The following is a 22,827-nucleotide window of genomic DNA, read 5'->3' as shown; positions in this document are numbered from 1 at the left end:
ACATACCTATAAAACAATGTTGCCACTGCTAAATCTCTAGAGATATTTGGCAACAATCTGTGTAACTGAGTATCCATTCCCTTAGCACAGGGCCAATATATATACATGCATACATACATGCATATGTATATACGCACATATATGTTGCTGCTCCCTGAGCTACTCCCTGCAGCTGATGATTACCAAAGGAGAGAATGTCACTTCCCTCAGGAGTACACTGTAGCCATCTTCAGATACACCAGAAGAGGGCATTATATTCCATTCCAGATGGTTGTAAGCCACCATGTGGTTGCTGGGATTTGAACTCGGGACCTCTGGAAGAATAGTCAGTGCTTTTAACCGCTGAGCCATCTCTCCAGCCCCAGAGTGGCTCTTCCTTTAAGGATGTAGCCAGTGACAAGCTGCCCACCATCCAGTGAACTCTCACTCATGCCCACACAAGCTACCCTAATTAAGCTCAGTGGGTCACATATATTTCTGTAATCCTAGTACTTGAGAAGTGAGGTGGGAGAATCAGGGGTTCAAGGTCATCCTTGGCTACACAGTGAGTTGAGGCCAGCCTGGGCTACATGAGACCCTATCTCTAAAAAACAATAACAGAACAGAAAACACCCAGGTACAAGGTCTGTTCCCAGGTGATGCCCTGCCTTGCTCCTGAGCTCACAGTCTTGTTTTTATGTGGTTGGTGAGGACACAGGCCGGTGCCTCACTGGGCCCCCTTCCTCTGCCTTGGGATGTGACAGCATTGTTGACACAAATTAAAGAATCTGGGTCATTTTTATCCTTCAGGACACTTCTGGGCACGCCTGGTCTTGGGGAGACCCCTCTTTGTTAGAGTTCATCCTCTGTCTCAGAACTGTGTGACAGGGCTTGGGCACAGATGTTCCCAGCCCTGCTCCACCCTGTCCCCCCGCCCCTCCCCCATCCCAGGAGGCTATGGGATAGAAGGAACTGACATCACTCCTGGTCTAGAAAGACTGCGCTTCCAGAGATGGTACTCGGCCTAGGAGGGCTCAGGGTATGTATTCTAGTCTCTCTTCTGCCCTAAGCCTGCCATCAACCTCAGGCACGCAGCACCGGCAAAATGACAGGCTGACATCTATAGCCAGCTCTCTCTGGCTTCAGCTCCATGCTACCCCCAAAGACCTCACTTCCAGCTCTTTGGGAGGCTCTGGGGGCTGGGCAGGCCAAGTTGGTCACATGCAGGCAGAGGGCCCCTTGTGACCGTTGCTAGGAGGCAGGTGGGCGCTCAGGCGACCAGTCCCTGGCTGTACAGGGAGGAAGAGGGGCGGGGAAAATACCAGCCTATCCAATAAGTCTGTCTGAAGCTCCCCCTGCATGCCCCTCCCCCAGTCAGCCAGGCCATTTCTACTGGTTTCTTTGCCAGAAACGCCACCGTTTGCTCTGGCTTTCCTGCGGAAGGGCTTGCAGCTGGTTGTCCCTTTGGGAGGTCAAAAAGTCCCTCTCTCTTCCTGATGTCGCCTTTCCTAGGAACTTGCCTGTGTTCCGGCTGCTGAGAGTCCTGAGTGTTCCTGTCTTTTACTGTTAATCTGAGTAATGTCGTCTTTAGTTAGCCAGTGTGGGGACAATGAAAGCCCTTGAGCCAGGGTTGTGGCTTGCTGGAGGGTCCGCTCTAGTTTCTGCCATGACACAAGGCCAGTAAAGGACGTGGGCAGGCCAGACTTGACACCTGCAGCGCGTCAGTGGGCCACGCAAACAGCCTTTTCATCTTCCCTGTGTTAACTATCAGGTTTCAAAGCTGAGAGTTGGCTGGGACCTGTCGAAGCTGTTGCCAGGTCCTTAGGAAAGGCTCAAGGTCAGAAGAGGTGGCATCTGGGCTGGCTGGGGGCCAGGCCTGGGCCTGGGGAAAATGTAGTGGGGCCAGCCTGACTGAGAGAGACAATATAACAGAGACAATATGGAGCCGGCAGGTCTGCTTCTGAGCCTAGCAAAAGCGGGGGAGTAAGGAGTGTTTTTCCACGGGAGGAACCGGCCTGGGGAAGGCGGTGTCAGATGGGGATCCCAGGGGACGGTCCAGGCGGGTCCCGGAGCTCCACACAGGGCCGGCACGTGGGCCCTCCAAGCCTATCTCCGGTTTCTCTATATTTCAAGGTCCTGACCGCTTGGGCCTTAACAGCTCAAGAAGAAATGGCTTGGAGAGGAGTGGCCAGGCTTCCAAGTGACAAAAGAACCTCTTGTTCCTGCCTTGCCCAGCCAATCTGCCCATTGTTGCTCTCTTATCTACCGGCCCCCTTCCCAGACTGCTCCCCTCCACACCCCCTGCTTCACTCTCCCTTCTTAGGCTGTGCTCCCACGCATGCATGCTCTCACGTGCACGCTCTCACGCGCGCGCGCGCACACACACACACACACACACACACACACACACACACTCACCCCTGGGTTTCATATGCAATAGTAAGCAGAGAGCCCTCCCACGGCCTGGCCGGGTCATCCTTCCCTGAGTGCCTGTGTGAGGGCCTTCAGGGAGGGCTGTTACGTAAGCAAGCTCCGGAGACTCCAAGGAGCCACTTTTGGAGTATAGCTCAGGGGTACAGTGCTTTCCTCCCTTTCAGAAGGCCCTGGGCTCTTGCATCACTAGGAATTTAGCAAGCTTACAAAAGGACACTCACCTGTGGATTTAGTCCTCATAAAATCCTGAGAGTGGGCAGAGCTCATTCCTCCCTGTCCCCAGAGGCAAGAACAGAGCCTACTGAAGACCAACACCAAAGGCACCACAGATCTCTCTCTCAGAAGGGGACAGGGTTTGCTTTTTTCCACTTTCTACCTCCAACCTAGGGTTGGGATGGGCAGTCAGAGAAACTGCACAGGTGACTTTTTAACCCCAAAACCAAGGACAGCATCCCTTCCCAGACCCTCAGATTAATCAACAGGTGCAAGCATTTCAAGGTCCCTAGCCTGAGGTCAGGCTGAGTCGTCCTGATGCTGAATCACAAAGGGTTCAGTCACCTCTCTGAATGGAAGCCTGAGCTTAGCTCCTTCAATTCAGTCTAGGAGAAGGGGTCCCACACAGCTTCTGCCTCAAACTTTCGGGGCACCAAAAGATGACCTTGAACTTCGAAACATCCCATCTCCACCTGGCAAGGGCTGGGATTGCAGGTGTGTATCAGCACACCTGATTTTTGTGGTTCTGGCTTTGTGTGTGCTAGGTTACATCCCCAGCCTCCTTACTTTTGAGACAGAGCCTCACTCTATAACCAAGTTTGGCCTACAATCCAGGATATAACCCAAACTGATCTAGAACTCATGTGGATTTCCCTCCCCTGTCTCAGTCTCCTGAGAGCTGGGGTTATAGACAGGGGCCACCACACATCTGGCAAATAAAAAGTTGTTTTTAGACAGTCTCACTATGTATCTCTGGCTGGCCTTGAACTCTGATTCCACTTCTTCAGTACAGAGTTAAAAGCACATGCCTATGTCCTATGCCTAAGCCAAAGCTCTTTCTTTCTTTCTTTCTTTCCTTCTTTCTTGAAGACAGGGTTCTCTGTGTAGCCCTGGCTGTTCTGGCTTACTAAGGAGTCAGGCTGGTCTCAAGCTCAAGAGATCTGCCTGTTTTGGCCTCCCGGGTGCTGGGATTAAAGAAGTGAGCCACCCATCACCACAGGTTTGCAAATGTGTAGCCCAGGCTGGCCCCAATGCATGGTTTTTAAAGAGAGAGAAAAAAAAAAAAAAAAAAAAAAAAAAAGGAAACGGAAAAGGATCAGACCTTGCCCTCTCTAGTTCTCAGAGGTAGGAAGTCTAAACAGTGATTAGCCTTCACTGATGCCAAACCACACAGGTAGCAGCATCAGCCCCAGGAAGCAGGCTGTAAGGATGGACTTATGGGTGAGGGGGCACAGGGCAGGTTTTCTTCTGCAAGGATCCATGGCTGTCACTAGCAGATGCCAGATTTTCTCCTTAAAAGGAGCCAAAGACTCAGGGATGTTTGTTTGCTTGTTTCTCAGGGTTTCTCCGTTTATCTGTGGCTGTCCTAGGGTACAGGACCCTCTGTAGACCAGACTATCCTTGAACTCACAGAGATCCTCCAGTCTCTGCCTCTTGATAGGATTAATAGCAGCATTTCTAATAAACTTCTTATCCCTCATTGATTTTTCTCAGCAGCTCTTGAATGACAGCTCTCTCCAAGACCTTCTAGCTACTACCCACACGGCAAAGACGAATAGTTTATTCCTAAATGTAGAGACTCACTGCCTGGAAACTTACCAAAGCAGAATGGGAAAACCTACAGGCACATGGGTGCACTAAAATCATTTGTAAGGGCCGAAAAGATGGTGCAGTCATTAAGCACTTTGGTCGCTCTTACAGAGGAATTGGGTTCAGTTCTAGTCTCATAACCATTGGTTTTCTTGGGCACCAGGCACACATGTGCTGCACACAAATATAAATGCAGGGCTGGAGAGATGGCTCAGTGGTTAGAGCACTGACTGCTCTTCCAGAGGTCAAGAGTTCAATTCCCAGCAACCACATGGTGGCTCACAACCATCTGTAATGGGATCTGATGCCCTCTTCTGGTGTGTCTGAAGACAGCTACAGGATACTCATATACATAAAATAAATCTTTAAAAATATGTATATTTATGTATATAGTTGTCTTAGTCAGGGTCTCTATTCCTGCACAAACATCATGACCAAGAAGCAAGTTGGGGAGGAAAGGGTTTATTCAGCTTACACTTCCACATTGCTGTTCATCACCAGAGGAAGTCAGGACTGGAACTCAAGCAGGTCAGGAAGCAGGAGCTGATGCAGAGGCCATGGAGGGATGTTACTTACTCACTTGCTTTCCCTGGCTTGCTCAGCCTGCTTTCTTATAGAACCCAGGTCTACCAGCCCAGGGATGGCTCCACCCACAATGGGCTGGGCCAGGGATGGCACCACCCACAATGGGCTGGACTCTCCCCCATCGCTAGTTGAGAAAATGCCTTACAGCTGGATTTCATAGAGGCGTTTCTCTAACTGAGGCTCCTTTCTCTGTGATTAACTCCAGCTTGTGTCAAGTGGACACATAACCAGCCAGTACAATAGTATATATATATATATGTATATATATATATATATATATATATACACATATATATATATATATATAATGTATATGTATTATATGCAGAGAAAATGTTTGTGCCCATAAAAAAAAAAAAAAAAAACAGGCCTAAGGACCTGGCACATCAGACCGGGGAAGGGTGTGCCCAGGGGCTTGCGTTTAGCTGAGTTCCCAGTGTTTGATACGGCCTGTTTGAATTACCATCCATCACCTGCCTGGACCCAGACCTTAGCAATGCCACTGGACTCTCTTGCTCTCCTAGTCCTGCAAGCCCTCAGCACTTCCTGAGCCATTCTTGAGATGGGCTGGTTAATATCTAACCCCAGAAGTGACTTTCCCTATCTCTGCCACCAGTACGAGCTCTTTCAAATCCTCGAGCCTTTATAATCCTTTGAAGTCACACACGCATGCACACACACACACACACACACACACACACACACACACGATTTCACTGAGAGCTGTATCTCGAGTTAATATTAGTAACTAAGATGTGAACGAAAGAATATGGGGTTGCCAACAGCCTGCTATCAACTGCAGTCAAAGAATTGATATAGCATAGAGCATAGCTCAGGCTGGCCGTGAATTCCTGATCCTGTGGCTTTTGTCTCGAGAGTATTGGGCTTACTTTACAGGTGTGTGCCACCACACTGGATTTGTACTTAAGTTTCTTTGTTTGGTTCATTCTCTAAGGAATGCATCCCTGTATTTGTGGAGGTGAAAGATATCCAGACAGTACAATACAGTATAGTACAGGGAGCCACATTCTGAAAGGGCCAGACAAAAACAGGGTTTAATGGTGGACAGTCAAATACAGAAAAATACAAATACAGTCAAATACCAGAAAAACAAGTCAATGGGGGAAAATATGGAGGAAAAGCCCACGGATGGAAAGGATTTGTGTGGGCAAGTGTCAGGAACATAAGGTCAATCCTGCCCTTCCCGAATCCCTGGAAACTGGGGCTTCTTTGGGTACAGTCCTCTGTTATGAACTTGACGTTAAGATCCTACAAAGAAGCCAAATCAGGATCCAGGCAAGAGGAAGTCATTTAAAGTCCTTCTGGAAGAGGGTAGGAGGTTTGATGACACAGAGAATTGAAGCACACAGACTTGTGTGTGTGTGTGTGTTTCGGAACCCACTATGAGAGGAAACTGTAAAGTTTTAAAGATTTTTTTTCATGGGCAATCAAGGAAGGATGCAGACTTCTGACTATTCCAAAGACCTTCCTCACGAACTAGCAACAGGACAAGTTCAAGCACAGGGTCCCTCCTGACTCTATGTTCCATTATCGGAAAACTCTGTTATTGGGCAGTGTAAGACTGGTAGAGCTGTGGTGCTTGCTCCGAGGTGGAAACAGGTCACTGCTCGGGGTAAGCACCTTCCTGGAAGGTGGCTCTAAGAATTGCTCTCCAGGGCGCAGAGCACTATCCTCCAAGCACTAGGCTAGAGCTACCCCAGACTTAGTTATTTGGTAATTAAACGCACCCAGCACCCGGCCTTCATCAGTGTACAGGCAAGGAGTGCTCTCAGTCCTCACCAGCTGTGAATTATTCAAATATTGAGGATTTTCTACTCAGGACCGGAGAGCGCGCTGGAGGGGTGCAGAGGCAGGCCGCAGAGACCGCCCTGTAGGCCAGACTGCAATGGCTGGACTGGTCCGCAAAGGGGCGGGCCCCGAGCTGCAGAGAACCGGCTCCTGGCCCGGGGGAGGCCGAGCTGGAAGCACCAGTCTCCAGGCCAGCCACGCCCCCTCGCCCCTCGGCACGACTGGAGCTGCCCGGATCCGCCCCTTGACGCTATGGGGGCGTGGCCATCACCACGTGACGGGGAGTGACCTCGACGCCTGGCGCCATGGGGGCTTCGGACCCGGAAGTGGCGCCTTGGGCTCCCGGCGGCGCCGCGGGGATGGCGGGAGCCGGAGCTGGTGCAGGAGCTCGGGGCGGCGCGCCGGCGGGAGTCGAGGCCCGCGCTCGGGATCCGCCACCGGCGCACCGCGCTCACCCTCGCCATCCTCGGCCCGCGGCTCAGCCGTCGGCCCGCAGGATGGACGGCGGCGCGGGCGCCCCGGGCTCCGGGGACAACGCCCCGACCACCGAGGCGCTGTTCGTGGCGCTGGGCGCGGGCGTGACGGCTCTCAGCCACCCGCTGCTCTATGTGAAGCTGCTGATCCAGGTGGGGCGGGGGGCGCCGAGGGAGGATGGGGTGTGCGGTGTGGGGGTGCACGGAGGGGGCTGAGAGACCTGAGTGATTGACGTGGGAAAGGAAGCGATTTGGAGGTGCTGGGAGGTGGGATTTCGGGGTGCAGGGAAGGGCGATAAGATATGGGAGGTAAATAGAAGCCGTGGGCTTGAAGGGTAATAGATTTGGCGTGCGGGAAGAAGCCACAGAATTGGGGGAGGGCCGAGAAGTTTTGGTGAATGGGTAGAGAGGAGGGCTGGCTGGGTACGAAAGCGAGGACAGCGGGGCTCTGGATTTATAAGATGATCGGATAAAAGCGCTTTGAGGGACAAAGAAGTGGGCACCAGGGCCAAAAATTTCGGAGGGAAAGAATGCAGCTGGGAAAAGCTATCGGTTTACCGAAGAAGGGGCCTGTAGATTTGACGGCGACGACAGATTTGGTGGGAGGAGGGGCCTCCGCATTGGGTGGGGGGGGGGGTGGAGCGGTGGTAGCGTTGTGTCTGGAAAGGGGAGCCAGGAGGCGGCTTTTAGGGGGAAGGGGGAAACGGGATGACGCATTTAGGGGAGGAAGGAAGGAATTGAAGTAATTGTGTCTGCGTGGGTTGCGAATGGGCAGAGAGTGGGGATAGACACAATAGGTAAGGGTTGTCAAAAGCGCAAAGGTAGGGGGATGTCAGGATTCAAGGGCACCTAAACGTTTTTGAGTTTTGTTTAATTTGGTTTTTTTTTTTTTTTTTTTTAGCTTGTTGCCAACAATTCAGTCCAAGAGAGTATGAGGGAAGGGTAAAGGGGGAGGAGGTGTTGTGCATTTGGTAGAATTGGGTGGGAGGGGAGTTTTGAGTTTTGATTGGCCTGGTTCAGGTGCAGACTGATAATCAAAGACTTAGTCTAGCATTTTCCAAAGGAGTGGAGGATGGGTGGTGGGGGTTGAGATGGAGACCCAGCTAAGAGTGTGAGGTTTGATTTAAGGCAAATGGGTGTGAGATTATTGCACTGTCCTTGTCATAGAGCTGAGAGAATTAGAAATACGTTTGGAATGAGAGGGCCTTACGAGGGAGTCACGGAAGCCCTGGGGTGTGAGGAATGGGGATAGAAGAATTTGGAGTTTTTCTAGAAATGTGAGAAGGAAGAAGATTCCGTCAGGGCCACTGGGCATCAAATCGTGCCTGAGATTTGGAGACAGGTGATGGGGCAGCACCGACTTGCTGTAAGGCGAATGTGTGTTTACAACATAGGGTTACAGCCACAGCAAGCCTCAGCTCAGAAGAGACCCTGTGCTTTGGAGGTATCTGAGTTGAGCAGTAGGGGTGCTGGAAAATGATGGGTGAGGATTGAATGCTGGACCTTAGAATGGCAGGTGGAGTGGCAGGCCTCTGGGTGTGGTGTGGGGGAGGGCACAGGGGAAGTGGCTCATCTATGGGAACACAGTGGCATTATCGAGGGGGTTTGAAAAGAATAATGTGAAAGGTCTTTGGGGAGTGAGCGGAAGACCAAGGATGATGGGAACTGGATGGCAGGTGGATGCAAACCTGAGAGCTCCGCTGGAGTGACAACTTGAGGGAGAGAGCTTAACTACTATAGCTTAGTAACAGGTAACCATTAAAAAGTAATAATACAGATTGTTTTGCAGGGAGCAGGTGTGCAGCGCTAGGTGTTGAGCCTTAGATCAACACACGTGGGCATTAGGGTGGAGGTGGGGTGGTATTGAGGGTGGTGAGCTGGCTCTGCTGGTGTTAGGTACCACGTTCACAGTGTTGGCTGTGGTCTGGACAGTCAGAAACACATCTGGGCAAGCATAAGGAGGGAACAAATCAAGTTGAACTTGACCGGTGGCTCTCGGACATAAGACAATAAACTCAGACAGATTTGGGAGCCGTGAGGGGACCGGTTTCAGGGTCACTTTGGAACTGTACTGATATGACTAGGGGGGGCAGCATGGTAGCAGGAGCTTGGGGCTTGAGGCTTGAAGTTTGAGCACAAAGGAAGGACCACCCACTACTTAAAGAAGCTGAAGGTAACTTCTGACCTAGAACAACTCTGGAAAGGAAAGCTCTTTGCCTGGGTCACCCAACTCTTTTCTGGATAAGCCATTGTGAGCTACATTTTTTTTTTTTTAAAAGACCACACAAATAAAAGAGTTTTAAAATTTACAGTCAGGGTCTGTGAGATGGGTTAGCAGCATGCTGGCCACTTGTCACTTCAGTCTGAGTATAAGAGTCCCATCCCTGGAACTCACAGAGAAGGTGGCCAGAGGAAACCAGTCTCCAGAGCTGTCTTTCCACCTCACAGCATACACAATAATTCTTATTTATTAAGAATTAAGACATTTGGGTTGGAGAGATGGCTCAGTGGTTAAGAACACTGACTGCTCTTCCAGAGGTGCTGAGTTCAATTTCCAGCAACCCAAAATAGCTCACAACCATCTGTAAAGGGACCCGATGCCCTCTTCTGGTGGGTGTGAAGACAGCGACAGCGTACTCACATTCATAAAATGAATAGATAATTAAGACATTAACAATCAGCCATCTTCAGATGTCTCAGAGCCAGATCCACTGAAATACTGTGAACTTCAATGAAACACCTTCCTAAGGAAGGCGAAGAAAAAGCATCAGCCAGCAAAGGGCCCAGCGCAGCTGACAAGCCAGGCTTCCTAACCTGTGGGCCTCGTCCTCTGCTATATCCAGCAGGTGCTGCTCTGGTCCTTGTGCTGAAGGCCCAAGGGAGTTTTCCTCATTCTACTTAGGCTCTGTTCTGTACCCTCACCTCCTACTGGGAACAGAGCTTTTCACTGATTAGTCAGTTCCTCCACAGGGGTCTCATGGCTATGGATGACTCTAGCTGTCTGTCTGTGGGATGTACTCATCTTAACCTAGCAGCGCTCTACAGCGAAGGCCATTTTGTCCCAGCGCCTTAGGGCGATTGAGATTAGAACGCAGCCATACAGGTGCATTAAGGCCACACTTGCTAAGCCTGGGTCTGGCCGGGACAGGTGGAGGAGGTGTTTGTAGTAAGCTTAGAGGAATTAGGTGGCAGGGCAGAGCTGTCTGAAGCCCAGGGCTGAGACCCCAGGCCACTGTTTGTCAGTGTGTTGGGACACAGGTTGGAATAGTTTTGTCCTGAAGATAAGAATTAGCAGATTTGTTCCGAGGAGAACGGAGAGGAAAACATGAAAGTGAGTGCTTCGGGTCAGCAATTGACTCAGCTGGTGAAGATGCGAGTTCGGAGCTGGAAAGATGGCTTAGTGGTTAAGAGCACTGACTGCTCTTCCAGAGGTTCTGAGCAATCACATGCTGACTCACAACCATCTGTAATGGGGATTCAATGTCCTCTTCTGGTGTGTCAGAAGACAGCTACAATGTACTCATATACATTAAATAAACAAATAAATCCTAAAAAAAAAAAAAAAAAAAAGGACAGGTGAGTTAAATCTCCAGAACCTACAGGATGGAATGAGAACAAATTGTCCTCTGACTTCCACATGCATGCCACAACACACGTACACAAAAATTGGTGTTCAGAAAAAAAAATGTGTTTCCGGGCCAACGAGATGACTTAATCAGTAAAGCTGATTGTTTCCAGAGACACATGAGGACCTGAATTGAATCCAAAGGACCTACATAGTGGAAGGAGAACACCAGCTTATGCAAGCTGCCCTCCGATCTCCATACACACTCCATGGATGCAGGAACCCATATACAAACACACAGGGAGGAGAAATGTATAAAGCAACCCGAGTTCTATCCCTGGTACCCACCGAAGGGTAGAAGGAGAGAATCAGCTTGACAAAGTTGTCCCTTGACTATACACCTTATTCTCTTCCTTCCCATCATGCACTGCGTTCTAGTCCCTTCCCATTATGCACTCAATAATGGACAAATGTATAAAATGTAGTAAAAGGCTCTTCGATAATAAAAAAAAAAAAACGGGAGTTTGTGCACCAACGCTATCTAGCCTTGAGGTTGTGGAGGGTTTGTGATTTAGATTGGGGCCAGAGTAGAACCAAGGGCTAGGCATTGATAAAGGGACACCAGTTGATATTCACGGAGAAATGGGAACAGTCATGTAGGAGTTGGAGCCTCGAAGCTGTGCCTTACAGTGACCCTTCCTTTTGTCTCTTGATTCTGAAGGTGGGTCATGAACCGATGCCCCCCACCCTTGGGACCAATGTGCTGGGGAGGAAGGTCCTCTACCTACCAAGCTTCTTCACCTATGGTGAGTGCCACAGGTCTAGTTGTGCCTGGGAACTTGCTGTGCATTCTGGCACCAGGAGCCAGTGCCAGCTCTAAGGGGTGTACCTGAGAGTGGTCCGAGGCAGCAGGGGTGCGGGGGGGGGGCCTGTGAGAGGCATAGATTCTGTCGATATGCGAGGTTGTTCGGCAGTTACTTGCCTGCTGCAGCCCCACTGAGCTGTGTGTAGAGAAAGGTACACAGACTGCTCAGGTTCCTTATTGATTCCCTGTGGGGAGGTCTCTGAACAGAACCCAACCTATCTGCCTTGGCTGTGGTCCCCCAGGCCTGTGGATGACAGCTAGCTAGGGCATGGAAGGGTCTCTTTGGCCACGACTCCCTGTTCCTTCAAGTGTCTTTCCAAGTTTGCTGTCTGAGTCCCCTTAGGGACACACTCTTCTGTTCCCCCACTCATTTGGCTAGTCTAGAATATTTTCTGGGAGTCTCCTTGCTGCATAACCTGGTGCTTGACCTCTGAGCCAGCCACCTTCTCTGCTCCACACACTCACTGTTGGCAGAACCACAGGTCAGGTTCTTTTTCCAATTTGCCTTTGGTTCCGAGTGTACTCTAGAGCCAGGCAGAATGGGTCATTCTGTGGGGAAATATGTTTTTGTTTAAGACTGTTGGTGTAGGGGAAGAGAGAAATCATATACGTAGACCACCCCCACCCACCATTGTACACAAAGATAATGAACCCAGGCCTGTGGCAACCTGGCTTCCTCAGATCTGCCTACAGTGGCACCAGTAGAAAGGACTCATGTCTGAAGTCATACCTGTCCACATGGGACCATCCTGACATCATCAGAGGGCCTCGTGCAAGAGTGAACCAGGTTCTGAGGTGCCTCCACCCAGGTTTTATAAATGTTTCAGATCAGATATCAAGAGCAGATGTCTGCTGGGCGCTTCTGGACACTGGCTGCTCGGGAAGTGCCTGGCTGTCTCGCCGTCTAGAGAACTGTCTGGTCCAGTGTGTCCTCCTCCCCTGCATGGCAGTAGAGAGCCCCACAGCTGTGGAGATTCTGTGGTGTAAGGCTGGAATCCTGGGGGGCGGTGTTCAGAGGAGTTGCAGGCTCTACAGATAGGCCCTGGAGCAGTGGGACAGGGGCAGCTCCTGAGAGGGCCTCTGAACAGTCCTGTCTCCTTTTACTTGACAGCTCATAGGAGGAGTAGGAAAACCCCGGAGCTGGTTCTGTGGGAGCCACACAGAGGCTCTGCCTGAGCCTGCCCTGCAGACTTGAGTAGGGCAGCCTTGCCCCCAGTCCTTGCCCAGCCCTCAGCCCTCAGGCCCCTCATGACCTTCCTCAGTCCTTTCTTCCCTACCCTCTCCCTTCTTAGGAAGCTGTGGTACAGGTAACAGGTGTGCAGTCCTGTCCCTGTAAGCTCTCACAGAGTGTGACGCCGAGTCACGCTGGCAGATCTGCTGCAGAGGAGAAAAGGGCACACGTGCTCGTCACTTCCTGTGTGCGGTGCTAGAGAGCTGATGTCACAGGTCTGGAAGCAGATCACATTCAGGGAGTGCTGTTCTGGCTTCCAGGGATTAGAGAGAATCATATCACCTTCTTGAGCCTGGGTTAATTTAAAGCAGGGAGTGAATGTAAAGAGGCTCTCCTGGTGCCACTCTGTTTCTGTTTGTCCCTTATTAGCAGGAACCAGCTGCTGCCAGGGACATCGTAGGTATAGCACTGCACGGTGACAGGGACTGGGATGTCCCGGCTGCAGCATGCCTGCCCTGTAGACCTTCTCATGTCTGCCTTCCCATCCCATTTCTGTCCCCCTCCCTAAGGTGGGGAAGGTCATCCCTGCCTGTGGGTGCCCCACCCCAAGAAAAACACTTTACAAGCAGCTGAAATTGGTTTTGGATTACAGCATTCCAGCTGCCGAGTTGAGAAACAACAGTTGAGTTTGCCAAGTAGTTTTCAAAGCTAAGGAAAAGCAAGCAAGCAGTCCAGTGAGCTTATCTGTCAGAAGAACGTTGGAACGTTTTATCAAAAGAGACAGGTCAGATGACACTCAGGATCAGAACTGGCCCGTGTGAGGCCCTGGACACAATCCCTCAGCCGTGATTGGAAAACCACTGGTCTGGGTGTGTGGTCCGGCAGTGGGTGTCCTGGGCTGGGTGTGACACTGCCCCCTTCCCCCGCCTTCTTACAGCCAAGTACATTGTGCAGGTGGATGGGAAGATAGGGCTGTTCCGGGGCCTGAGCCCCCGCCTGATGTCCAACGCCTTGTCAACTGTGACCCGGGGCAGTATGAAAAAGGTGAGCAGTTGGCCAGGGTCCCACCCCCACCCCCCGTCTCCAATCACTACCAGGTACAGCCTGCCAGCTATGGTCCCACCTCCTGTGCAGACCCCAAGACATGGCCCCTAGGTTTGTGCATGGGAGGCCTCCCTGTCACCCACAGCTGTGGCAGCTGTGATTCTGGCTTTTCCACTCAGTGTCCCAAGCCTGGTACTTACGACAGCCCACACAATGGGCACAGTGCCCAGTGCCGCTTAGGCGTGCATCTGAGTCTTACAGTGCGTTTGTGGTCAGGTTTTCCCTCCAGATGAAATCGAGCAGGTTTCCAACAAGGATGACATGAAGACTTCACTGAGGAAAGTTGTGAAGGAGGTGGGTGTCAGGGGCCAGAGAGAAGAGCTCTCATCCCCAGTCGGCCGGGTCCTTATGCTTGCCTAGGTGGGAAGACTCTTAGTTAGAGACATCGAGGGACTTCCTTCCCTACAACATACCTCTTTAGCTGCTCTGGCCTGGGATGGCCTCATATCTGAGGGAGGGATTAAGGAGGGGTGGGCAGCATCTTTGGCAGACCTGAGGCCTGAGGGTGAATCTGGCTTTCCCTATATAGGCTTCTAACTCCCCATGGATCCCAGGTTTGATGGCATCCCCACCCCCCTCTCTTGCAGACCTCCTATGAGATGATGATGCAGTGTGTATCACGCATGCTGGCTCATCCCTTACACGGTAAGAAGACTAGCCCATGCCCTTCTCAGTCAGACAATGCTATGGCTGTAGGGTCTGAGGTCCTCCTGTCCTTTCCTGTGTGGCACAGGGGCCATCACAGAGGTAGGGTGCTGAGCCATTGGCCCTGTGGGTCACACACAGCTTCTCTCCCCACAGTGATCTCAATGCGCTGCATGGTGCAGTTTGTGGGACGTGAGGCCAAGTACAGGTAGGTGACTTCTGGGTGTCTGTCTCTCTCACTAGGAGTAGTATCATTGCTACCTCATGCCTGGGCTTTCTTTTGCCCCTCCCTCACTTAATTCTCTAAAGGAGCCTTAATACCCTATGCTGCTGGGGTTACCTCTGGACAGCTAGGTTTCTCTGTCATCCCTCTGTTCCTCTCCTCCACTGAGAGGCTGCCCACTCCTCGCACACCCAGAGCTCAGCTCATCCCGGAGCCTGTGACCCATGCACACAGCCTCTTCCTCTGCTATTTCCTGGCTTTGGTTGTTTTCTGCAGAACTGTTTGATTCCCCAGACTGAAATAGGAGGTTGGTAAATGGCCGGAGGGGACAGCTTGGCTGAAACCCCAGTGGGTCAGGCTGCCGTCGTGAAAACAACACAGGATGTGGCGGGGGTTGGAGCCCAGGACCAGCTCTAGCTGGACAAGCTTATGTGCCTGGCGCTTCCACCTGGGCAGTACAGCTCCTCTGTGGGCCAGCTGCTGTTTCCAGGTCACAGAGCCAGGAAGCCGCAGCCCGCCCCCTTCAACTCCAGAAGGCTGCACTGTAGGACTCCAGACCCCAGGCTTGCTGGGTGGGAGGGCTGGAGAGTCTTTTCTTCCGGGTTAATCCAAGGTCCTCTGCTGCCCTGTGCAGGAGCTCCCTTCTGTCCTCCTCTTCCTGTTCTCTTTGGCCTCAGGTCCTCTGCTGGGAGCTTGTTTGGCTCATGAGAGACGCGCATGAGGTGCAGGCATGGGAAACCTAGGTCCTAGATCAGGGATTGTTATGTCCCAGTCTCTATGAGTGGTGTGAAGTCACCCCACCCCAAAAGCCTTTTTTTCTCCTCCCTGTGGGGTCTTCTTGGTAATAGACTTCCCATCCTGATTAGCACCTGCTAGTCTGAGTAAGGCTGAATGGTGGCCTTCTGCAGGGTGACCTTGTCTCCATCTTGCCTCCCTAGTGGCGTGCTGAGCTCTATCGGGAAGATTTTCAAGGAGGAGGGGCTGCTGGGATTCTTTGTGTACGTGAGTTTATTCCCTGTAACAGCCACACGTGGCTCCACTAACAGGTCTGTTCTCAGCCCCTTGGGTCACAGCTGCTGCCTGGACTAACCGCACAGCATGCCCCAGGGTGAGCAGGTAGCAGCTGTGTTTTTGTACTTTGTAGCATATTGGGGACCCTGCCCTTTCAAGTCCCAGCTTAAATGAAAGTGGGCCTAGGCAAGGGCTGTAGCATGGTGGGTCATGTGCTTTGCATAACAAGAGCCTGGGCTTTATACCCAGCAATAGACAGACAGACAGACAGACAGACAGACACACACACACACACACACACACACACACACACACACACACACAATCTCATGCTGAGGAAATGAGCTAGACAGCCCCTGCCAGGCCCCCTCTGGGCTCTGGGGTTGCCAGGGATACAGAGCCGGTCTTCAGAAGCCGAAGCACTGTGTAGTCCTTGGTGCCGTTGCCAAAGGTGACTGACTATCAAGCTGGGACTTGGACGAAGAATTGGGTGCAGGCAATTTACCTGCTGCTTTCAGCGAGTGGGCTCTGTTCTAACAATTACCGGACATTGAATGCTCAAGATAATTTGCACAGAAACCTATGTTTCTGTCTTCTCTTGCCAAGTCAGAAAGTCAGACCCCATTGGGTCTGTGTTTCCACAGGTCAGCCATTAGCAGGGGCTCAGAGACCTGTGTCTCTGGGCACGTGACCTCCCAAGGGCCACAGACCCAACACTCTTGGCCTTGAGCCCAGCTTTACCCACAAGAAAGCTCAGATCATAAAGAATAACACAGGAGGAATGAGCTTCAGATGACCGAGAAGCCAGGCCGACAAGTATGGCTTTTGTTTCTGTCATTTGAAGATCAAGCACACAGCATGCCGGACAGCATCTCTTGAACTGTGATTTTCCTGGCTTGTCAGATGGCATTTTGGTGTGTTTTTAGTCAGGAAATGACTCGGAATAGAGACAGGCAGATTGTGTCTCTCAGTAGAGGTGATACTGACCCCTGGTGTCATTGGTGATGTCCAGGGGTGTCTCTTAGATTTCAGAGCTTGGCACGGAGGATGGTTAGGTGTTGCTCAGCTGCAAATGGCCACAGAGGTTGAGAAACCTGTCTCTGCACATCCACGTGTAAAAACGTGGATTCAGGTGCCAGGTACATCAGACCTTGACACACACCACCCAGCACCGGGCAGCTTCGTGACTGAGGTCACACCCAGTGCATACTTACTTTTGGAGTATGGATGAGTAGTTTATAGGCTCAGAAAGCACCCACTGGGGAAGGACATGCATCCTTTGGAACGTTTGTTGACCGTCCTCTGAACACAGGTGTGTTACTTAACACTTTCTTGGACCTTCATTTATAAGATTAAGAAAAATACAAAGATTTATGTATCTGTTGCTTTTATGCACACCACACACACACAGGAGCCATGGAGGCCAAGGGAAGCCTTAGTCCCTGGAACTAGAGCTGAGCCAGGTCCCTTGCAAAAGGAAGTGCTCTGAACTGCTGGGCCATCTCTCTGGCCACTGTCACAGGGAACCTTCTGATCCTGATTTGGAGAGTCGTTTGCCCTCCAGGCGGTCACTGTGCAGGGTAGCAGTCCTTGCAAACACTTGAGTGTTGCGTAGGAAGCACTTGCATGGCACATTGCAGGTGGAACGTTCCAGGATGCAGAACAGAGACATTAATTCCCAGCTCACTGAGAAGTGTCTGGAGTGGCCACCCAACACAGACACTCTCTTGTGATCTGTATTTGCCTGGTGTGGTTGCTTTCACATTGTGATACCATTAACTAGTTGTGACACTCGAGACCTCTGTGGGAGGAGGACAGGCACCTGAGCAGAGCGGCTATGAGTCTCCCTGTAGGCTCTGCCAAAAGGCTGGGCCTCAGGTGCTGCAGGTGTTAGCTGGGTGCAGCCTGCCCACCTCCAGGTCTCCTCCCTGCTCATCTCTGCTTACCTTATTTTTTAGCGGCTTAATCCCTCACCTCCTGGGCGATGTGGTTTTCTTGTGGGGCTGTAACCTGCTGGCCCACTTCATCAATGCCTACTTGGTGGACGACAGCGTGAGTGACACCCCAGGGGGGCTGGGAAACGACCAGAATCCAGGTTCCCAGGTTGGTTGGAGCAAGGGCTCGCCTTTCTTTCTGTGTGCTGGTGCCCAGGGGCTGGGACAGGCTGGGACTTTGGGATTTTCTTGTCCTGGGAGTGAGAGGAGACCCCTGCAGTATTAAGTTGGGCGCAGTTTATCCGAAACTTTTCAGTAAATGAGCGAGGATAGCGAATACCCACAGTCCTTCAACCTTCATGGTTCGTGCTTTTAAAATCCACTGAGAACCAGGTAGAGGTGGTGGTGCATGCCTTTAATCCCAGCAGTTGGGAGGCAGAGGCAGGAGGATTATGGAGTCAAGGTTATATATGGAGACTCTGTTCTCAAAAGCCAAACCATCTACCTGCCTTTCCATGACATGTCAGCCTTGCTTGGTAAGAGCGGCACAGATGTAGCATCCTGGGCCAGGCTGGTACCATCCTGTCCAGCCTGCGTTGGCTGCTGAAGTTTGCAGACCTCACCGATGGGTTGATGGGTTCTGCTCAACCAAGATAAGGATCGGGGACCTTCAATGTGTTAGTGTTCCTGGGAGCCAGTCATCCTGACACCAGGAATGGCCAGACTGGAGGGATAGGGAAGCAGTCATTCATGGTCCATGGGGTATCTATTGGCTCAGGATAGCAGTCCCAGGGGAGGAGATGTGAGGAGACTAGTGGCCCTGTCACCTGGGTGGGCCGCTCTTCACAGCCCTTTTGGTGCCTACAAATTAAAGTGGGTCTGTGGATATGCACCCTCATTTCCAGTGATGTCACGTGCATGCAGCTCTACCCTACCTCAGGGTACACTGGGTTGCTGGGTGGGCGGGCAGGCACTGTGGTCACTCGGGCCTGTGGGTGGGTGGGCAGGCACTGTGGTCACTCGGGCCTGTGGGTGGGCGGGCAGGCACTGTGGTCACTCGGGCCTGTGGGTGGGCGGGCAGGCACTGTGGTCACTCGGGCCTGTGGGTGGGCGGGCAGGCACTGTGGTCACTCGGGCCTGTGGGTGGGCAGGCAGGCACTGTGGTCACTCGGGCCTGTGGGTGGGTGGGCAGGCGCTGGTTGCATTATGAGCAAGGCTGGGACAGATTGCTGTGTCCCGCAACAAGGCCCTTGAGTGGCTCTCTGAGTCAGGGAGTACAGCCCTGTCCAGGCTGCTTCCATACCTTTCCGAGCAGTCAGCTCTGGCATGGAAGGCGTGTCCTTTACGAACTTTCAGGCTAAAAGAATGCCAGACATGCAGGGCCAGCAGGCATATTGTCTGTAAAGGATCTGGGACGTCCTGTAGTGAATGAGCACTTGAGAAGACTCCAAGGGCCAGGCATCACCTTTCCTAGGGAGAGCTGTTTTCTGGGGAAAGTCAAGCTTTAGGAGTAGGTATTGGGGGCTGGACAGATGGCTCAGTGGTTAGAGCACTGACTGCTCTTCCAGAGGTCCTGAGTTCAAATCCCAGCAACCACATGGTGGCTCACAACTATCTGTAATGAGATCTGATGCCCTTTTCTGGTGTGTCTGAAGACAGTTACAGCGTACTCACATAAATAAAATAAATAAATCTTTTTTTTAAAAAAGGGAATAGGCATTGGAGGCTTGGCGAGATGGGGTGGCAATAGCCCAGAGGAACCACGCTCTGTCCAGGGTGCTGGATGGAACTTATCCCTTCACTGGGAATCCCTCACCAGGCGTAACTGTGTGGAGTGGGGGCTGCTATGAAGCAGATGTGGGCCACAGCGGGAGCTCTGGGGCCTGTGGGTCACCACATCCAGTGGTGAATAAGCCTGCTTCCTTAGAATCCTTATAGGCCCCTTCAGCCTGGTCACAGGGGGAACTGTCCTGGAAATGGGGGTGTGGGGGTGAGATGAGGCGAGGGAAGAACTGCAGTCAGCCCCGACGTCCCTGTGGTAAATCCTGCTTCCTCTCTGCCCTACAGTTTAGCCAGGCCCTGGCCATCCGGAGCTATACCAAGTTTGTGATGGGGGTAAGTTCTGCCTACTGCCCTTAAGGGCCACGGCCTGTGTGGGCCTGGTGAGTGGCCTGCTGGTACTGAAGCCCGTGTGCTCTTCAGATTGCAGTGAGCATGCTGACCTACCCCTTCCTGCTCGTTGGAGATCTCATGGCAGTGAACAACTGTGGGTAAGTGTGTGCCCTTCCACCTGGCCTCCTACCAAGGCTGCTGGGACATCCAGATGAGCCCTTCTGGCCCCTCCTACACATAATTATTTCCAATGGGGTTAGCATGGTGTTGGGATGGACATAGGGCGCAGCTCCTCTACATTCTCTGGTCCTTGTTGATGACGTGTGTGAAGCCCCGTGTTCTCCACAGGCTGCAGGCTGGACTCCCTCCATATTCCCCTGTGTTCAAGTCCTGGATCCACTGCTGGAAGTACCTGAGTGTGCAGGTGGGCATGGCTGAGCCGGGGGCTCTTGGCTGCTCGGGGGCAGGAGGAGAAGCCTGGAGGACCGGACTTGGGACAGGGTAGATGGGCAGCACCTTTCGGAGAAGCTGCAGTAGTACTAAACAGGTCCTGGTTAGCCCTGGCTTCTGCTGAAGGGAGAAAGTCAGATGAGGCTGAAGCTTGGGGCCTGGGCAACCGAGTGGAATTAAACAAAAAGGTTAGACTGCATTGGAGGCAGTAGGCGACAGAGCCCAAGAGCTCACTCCTCCAGTACGAAGGGTGGCTGGGATGTGCTCAGCCAAACTCCTCCATAGAACCCTTCCGGCCCTAGGGGATCCTCAGGATTCATCTGGGTCTGGTGCGAGCCTGGCAGAGCAGCCATGGCTCTGTGGCTTTATACTGAAGCCTCCTGCTGGCCGTAGCTCAGGGTAGGGGGCAGAAGGCAGTAGTCAGGGACCAGGTTCATGGCTAGGGGCGAGTGCTTGCCTTTTCATGGTCGTAGTTTGCCATCTGTCAAATGAGGTACTGGCTGAGTGGCCTTTAGGTGGAGAGTGGGGTGGCTCAGTGGGTAAGAGTGCTTGTACAGGAGCAACAACCTAAGTTCGATCTCCATAATCCCCATAATCCACACGAGAGCCCTCACACGCACATCCCACCCTCATAGAACTACAAGGTCAAGTTCCCTCCAGCACCACTGACTGCCACTCTTTCCGACCAGGGCCAGCTCTTCCGTGGCTCCAGCCTGCTTTTCCGCCGGGTGTCATCAGGGTCCTGCTTTGCCATGGAGTAACCTAAGTCTCCCGACCAAACATTTATGGGGTCTTGGCCTACCCCTGGTGAGGACCTATCATCTCAGATGCCTGAGGATGGCTCCAGCACAGCCTGGCTTCATGTCCATATTCACAATACATCTGTCCAAATGTGGGCTGGTGGAGGTGGGTTTCCTGGGACCTGGGGAAGCCTGGGGCAGCAGTGTTGGGGTGGCATTCCCTTCCTGCCCAGAGGTATTTGAGTCCATCTTGTACATGGGCAGAGGAAGGCTGTGGAGGCAAAGGTCACTGGCAGGGCTTCCCTCCACCTCCAGCCCAGCTCATCCAGCCACTCAGCCGGAAGCACCCCCTCCTGCTTTGTAAATAGGGCACCATCATGCCTGGGCCTGTGCCGGGAGGCTGGCGCTGTGTTTCTGTTCTCAACACTACTTTTCTGATACAAGGGTGGTGCCTTCTCCTGATTAGGAAATCATGTGACTCCTCAGAATATTCCCCCTCATCCTCTTGTCTGTAACAGTGACACCAGGTGTGAGGGTTCCGTCACCTGTGCTGTGTGTGATTGTGCACAGATTACATAGGCCGACATCTAGTCCTCCCCTCGTGGTAAGATAGACACATCTCCTTGAATAAATGTATTGGTGGTGATTTGGACTTTTGTGGGAACCTCTTTTTATTTCTTTCTTTATTTATTGTGTGAGTTTCACCAGACCCCGTGCTGGTGTCTTAGGTCTTGTGGGTGGCCAGCCTGGGTGTGACATGGTTGAGTCCTTTGTCCTTGGGGTTGAGCCTAAGTTCCATTTCATAGAGCGCGGCACACGGCACTTGGACCTTCTGCCATGGTAATGACAGTTATTTCGGAGTCCCACCTAAGCTGCCGAGTGGCACCTTCGCACCTTTTGAAGAGGGCTGTGTTCAAGCCTTCAGAGCCTTTGGTGCAGCAGAAGTGAAGTGGCCAGCCATCTTCTGACTGGCGTATGTCCGACCTGACAGACATAGTTGCTAGGATTTGGTGGGGACAGAATAACATGGTCCCTGCCCCTGGGAAAGGACCAGCCGATGTGGGCCTCCGAGAGTGTCAGTAGCCACCATGAGCATAAGGCTTTTTGTATAATAATATACATATTTACGGTCCTTCTTTAAGGAATGTCCTCCCTAATAATCCATAATAATCAGAAACAGCATGAGTCAGGAAGCAAATGTGTGGCTAATGTGTCAGCCAAATGGTGAACACTGGGACCTTCAGGACAGCCCTCTAGGCTGTGGAAAAGAACTCCAAAAACATATTAAAATGTATAATTTCTCTATGTAAAAAATAAGGATGCAATATGTAATGAGGGGCTTCACAAATCTAAAGGGCAAAGGCAGCTGCATTAATGAACCAGCTTGTCAGAAAGATATGAAGGCCGGCTGATCAAGATTGGCCTGGGAGGCAGCAAGTCCTGACCCAGGTGTGGTAGAAATGGTAATTTCAGGACAGGGTCCCACACAGCTGGTTTATCCTCTGCTTAACTGAGACAGACAAATCTGTGAATTCTTTTTTTTTTTTTTTTTTTTTTTAAATCTTATCTGAGTACACCGTTGCTCTCTTCAACTACGCCAGAAGAGGGCATCAGGTCCCATTACAGATGGTTGTGAGCCACTATCTGGTTGCTGGGATTTGAACTCAGGACCTCTGGAAGAGCAGTCAGTGCTCTTCGCCACTGAGCCATCTCTCCAGCCGGAGATCTCTGAATTCTTTTACAGACAGCACTTGCTGCCTCCTAAGAATTAAGCGGCTGGGGCCTTGGGATGCTGATTCATAAGATAATCAAAAGGAAACCTGGAGAGAATGACTGGATTGATGTGTAAAATGAAGGACTGGCCTTTTGATCTACAGGAGATGAGCTGTCCAGAGAAAGTGTTTAGAACCGCAAGAGAGAACAAG

At 51.8% G+C, this 22,827-nt stretch overlaps 1 protein-coding gene across 2 annotated transcripts; it reads left to right on the top strand.

Annotated features, from left to right (window-relative positions):
- The first annotated feature begins 6,899 nt into the window (after positions 1-6,899).
- On the top strand, positions 6,900-21,554 carry MTCH1 (mitochondrial carrier 1). Of its 2 annotated transcripts, none has more exons than XM_080938408.1 (12): positions 6,900-7,235; positions 11,369-11,453; positions 13,621-13,727; positions 14,004-14,081; positions 14,375-14,432; positions 14,589-14,640; positions 15,594-15,653; positions 17,625-17,718; positions 19,668-19,715; positions 19,803-19,870; positions 20,061-20,136; positions 20,852-21,554. In XM_080938408.1, exons 1-12 carry the CDS (start codon positions 6,915-6,917, stop codon positions 20,921-20,923), a joined length of 1,119 nt encoding a protein of 372 aa, XP_080794534.1. In that variant the 5' UTR covers positions 6,900-6,914; the 3' UTR covers positions 20,924-21,554. The 2 variants fall into 2 exon arrangements, with proteins under 2 accessions (XP_080794534.1, XP_080794533.1); XM_080938407.1 differs by having other exon boundaries at positions 17,625-17,769.
- The last annotated feature ends 1,273 nt before the right edge of the window (positions 21,555-22,827 follow it).

The sequence above is a fragment of the Micromys minutus genome (genome assembly GCF_963924665.1).
Source record: "Micromys minutus genome assembly, chromosome: 25".
Taxonomy (NCBI): domain Eukaryota; kingdom Metazoa; phylum Chordata; class Mammalia; order Rodentia; family Muridae; genus Micromys; species Micromys minutus.
This window is presented reverse-complemented; position numbering and strand designations above follow the sequence as displayed.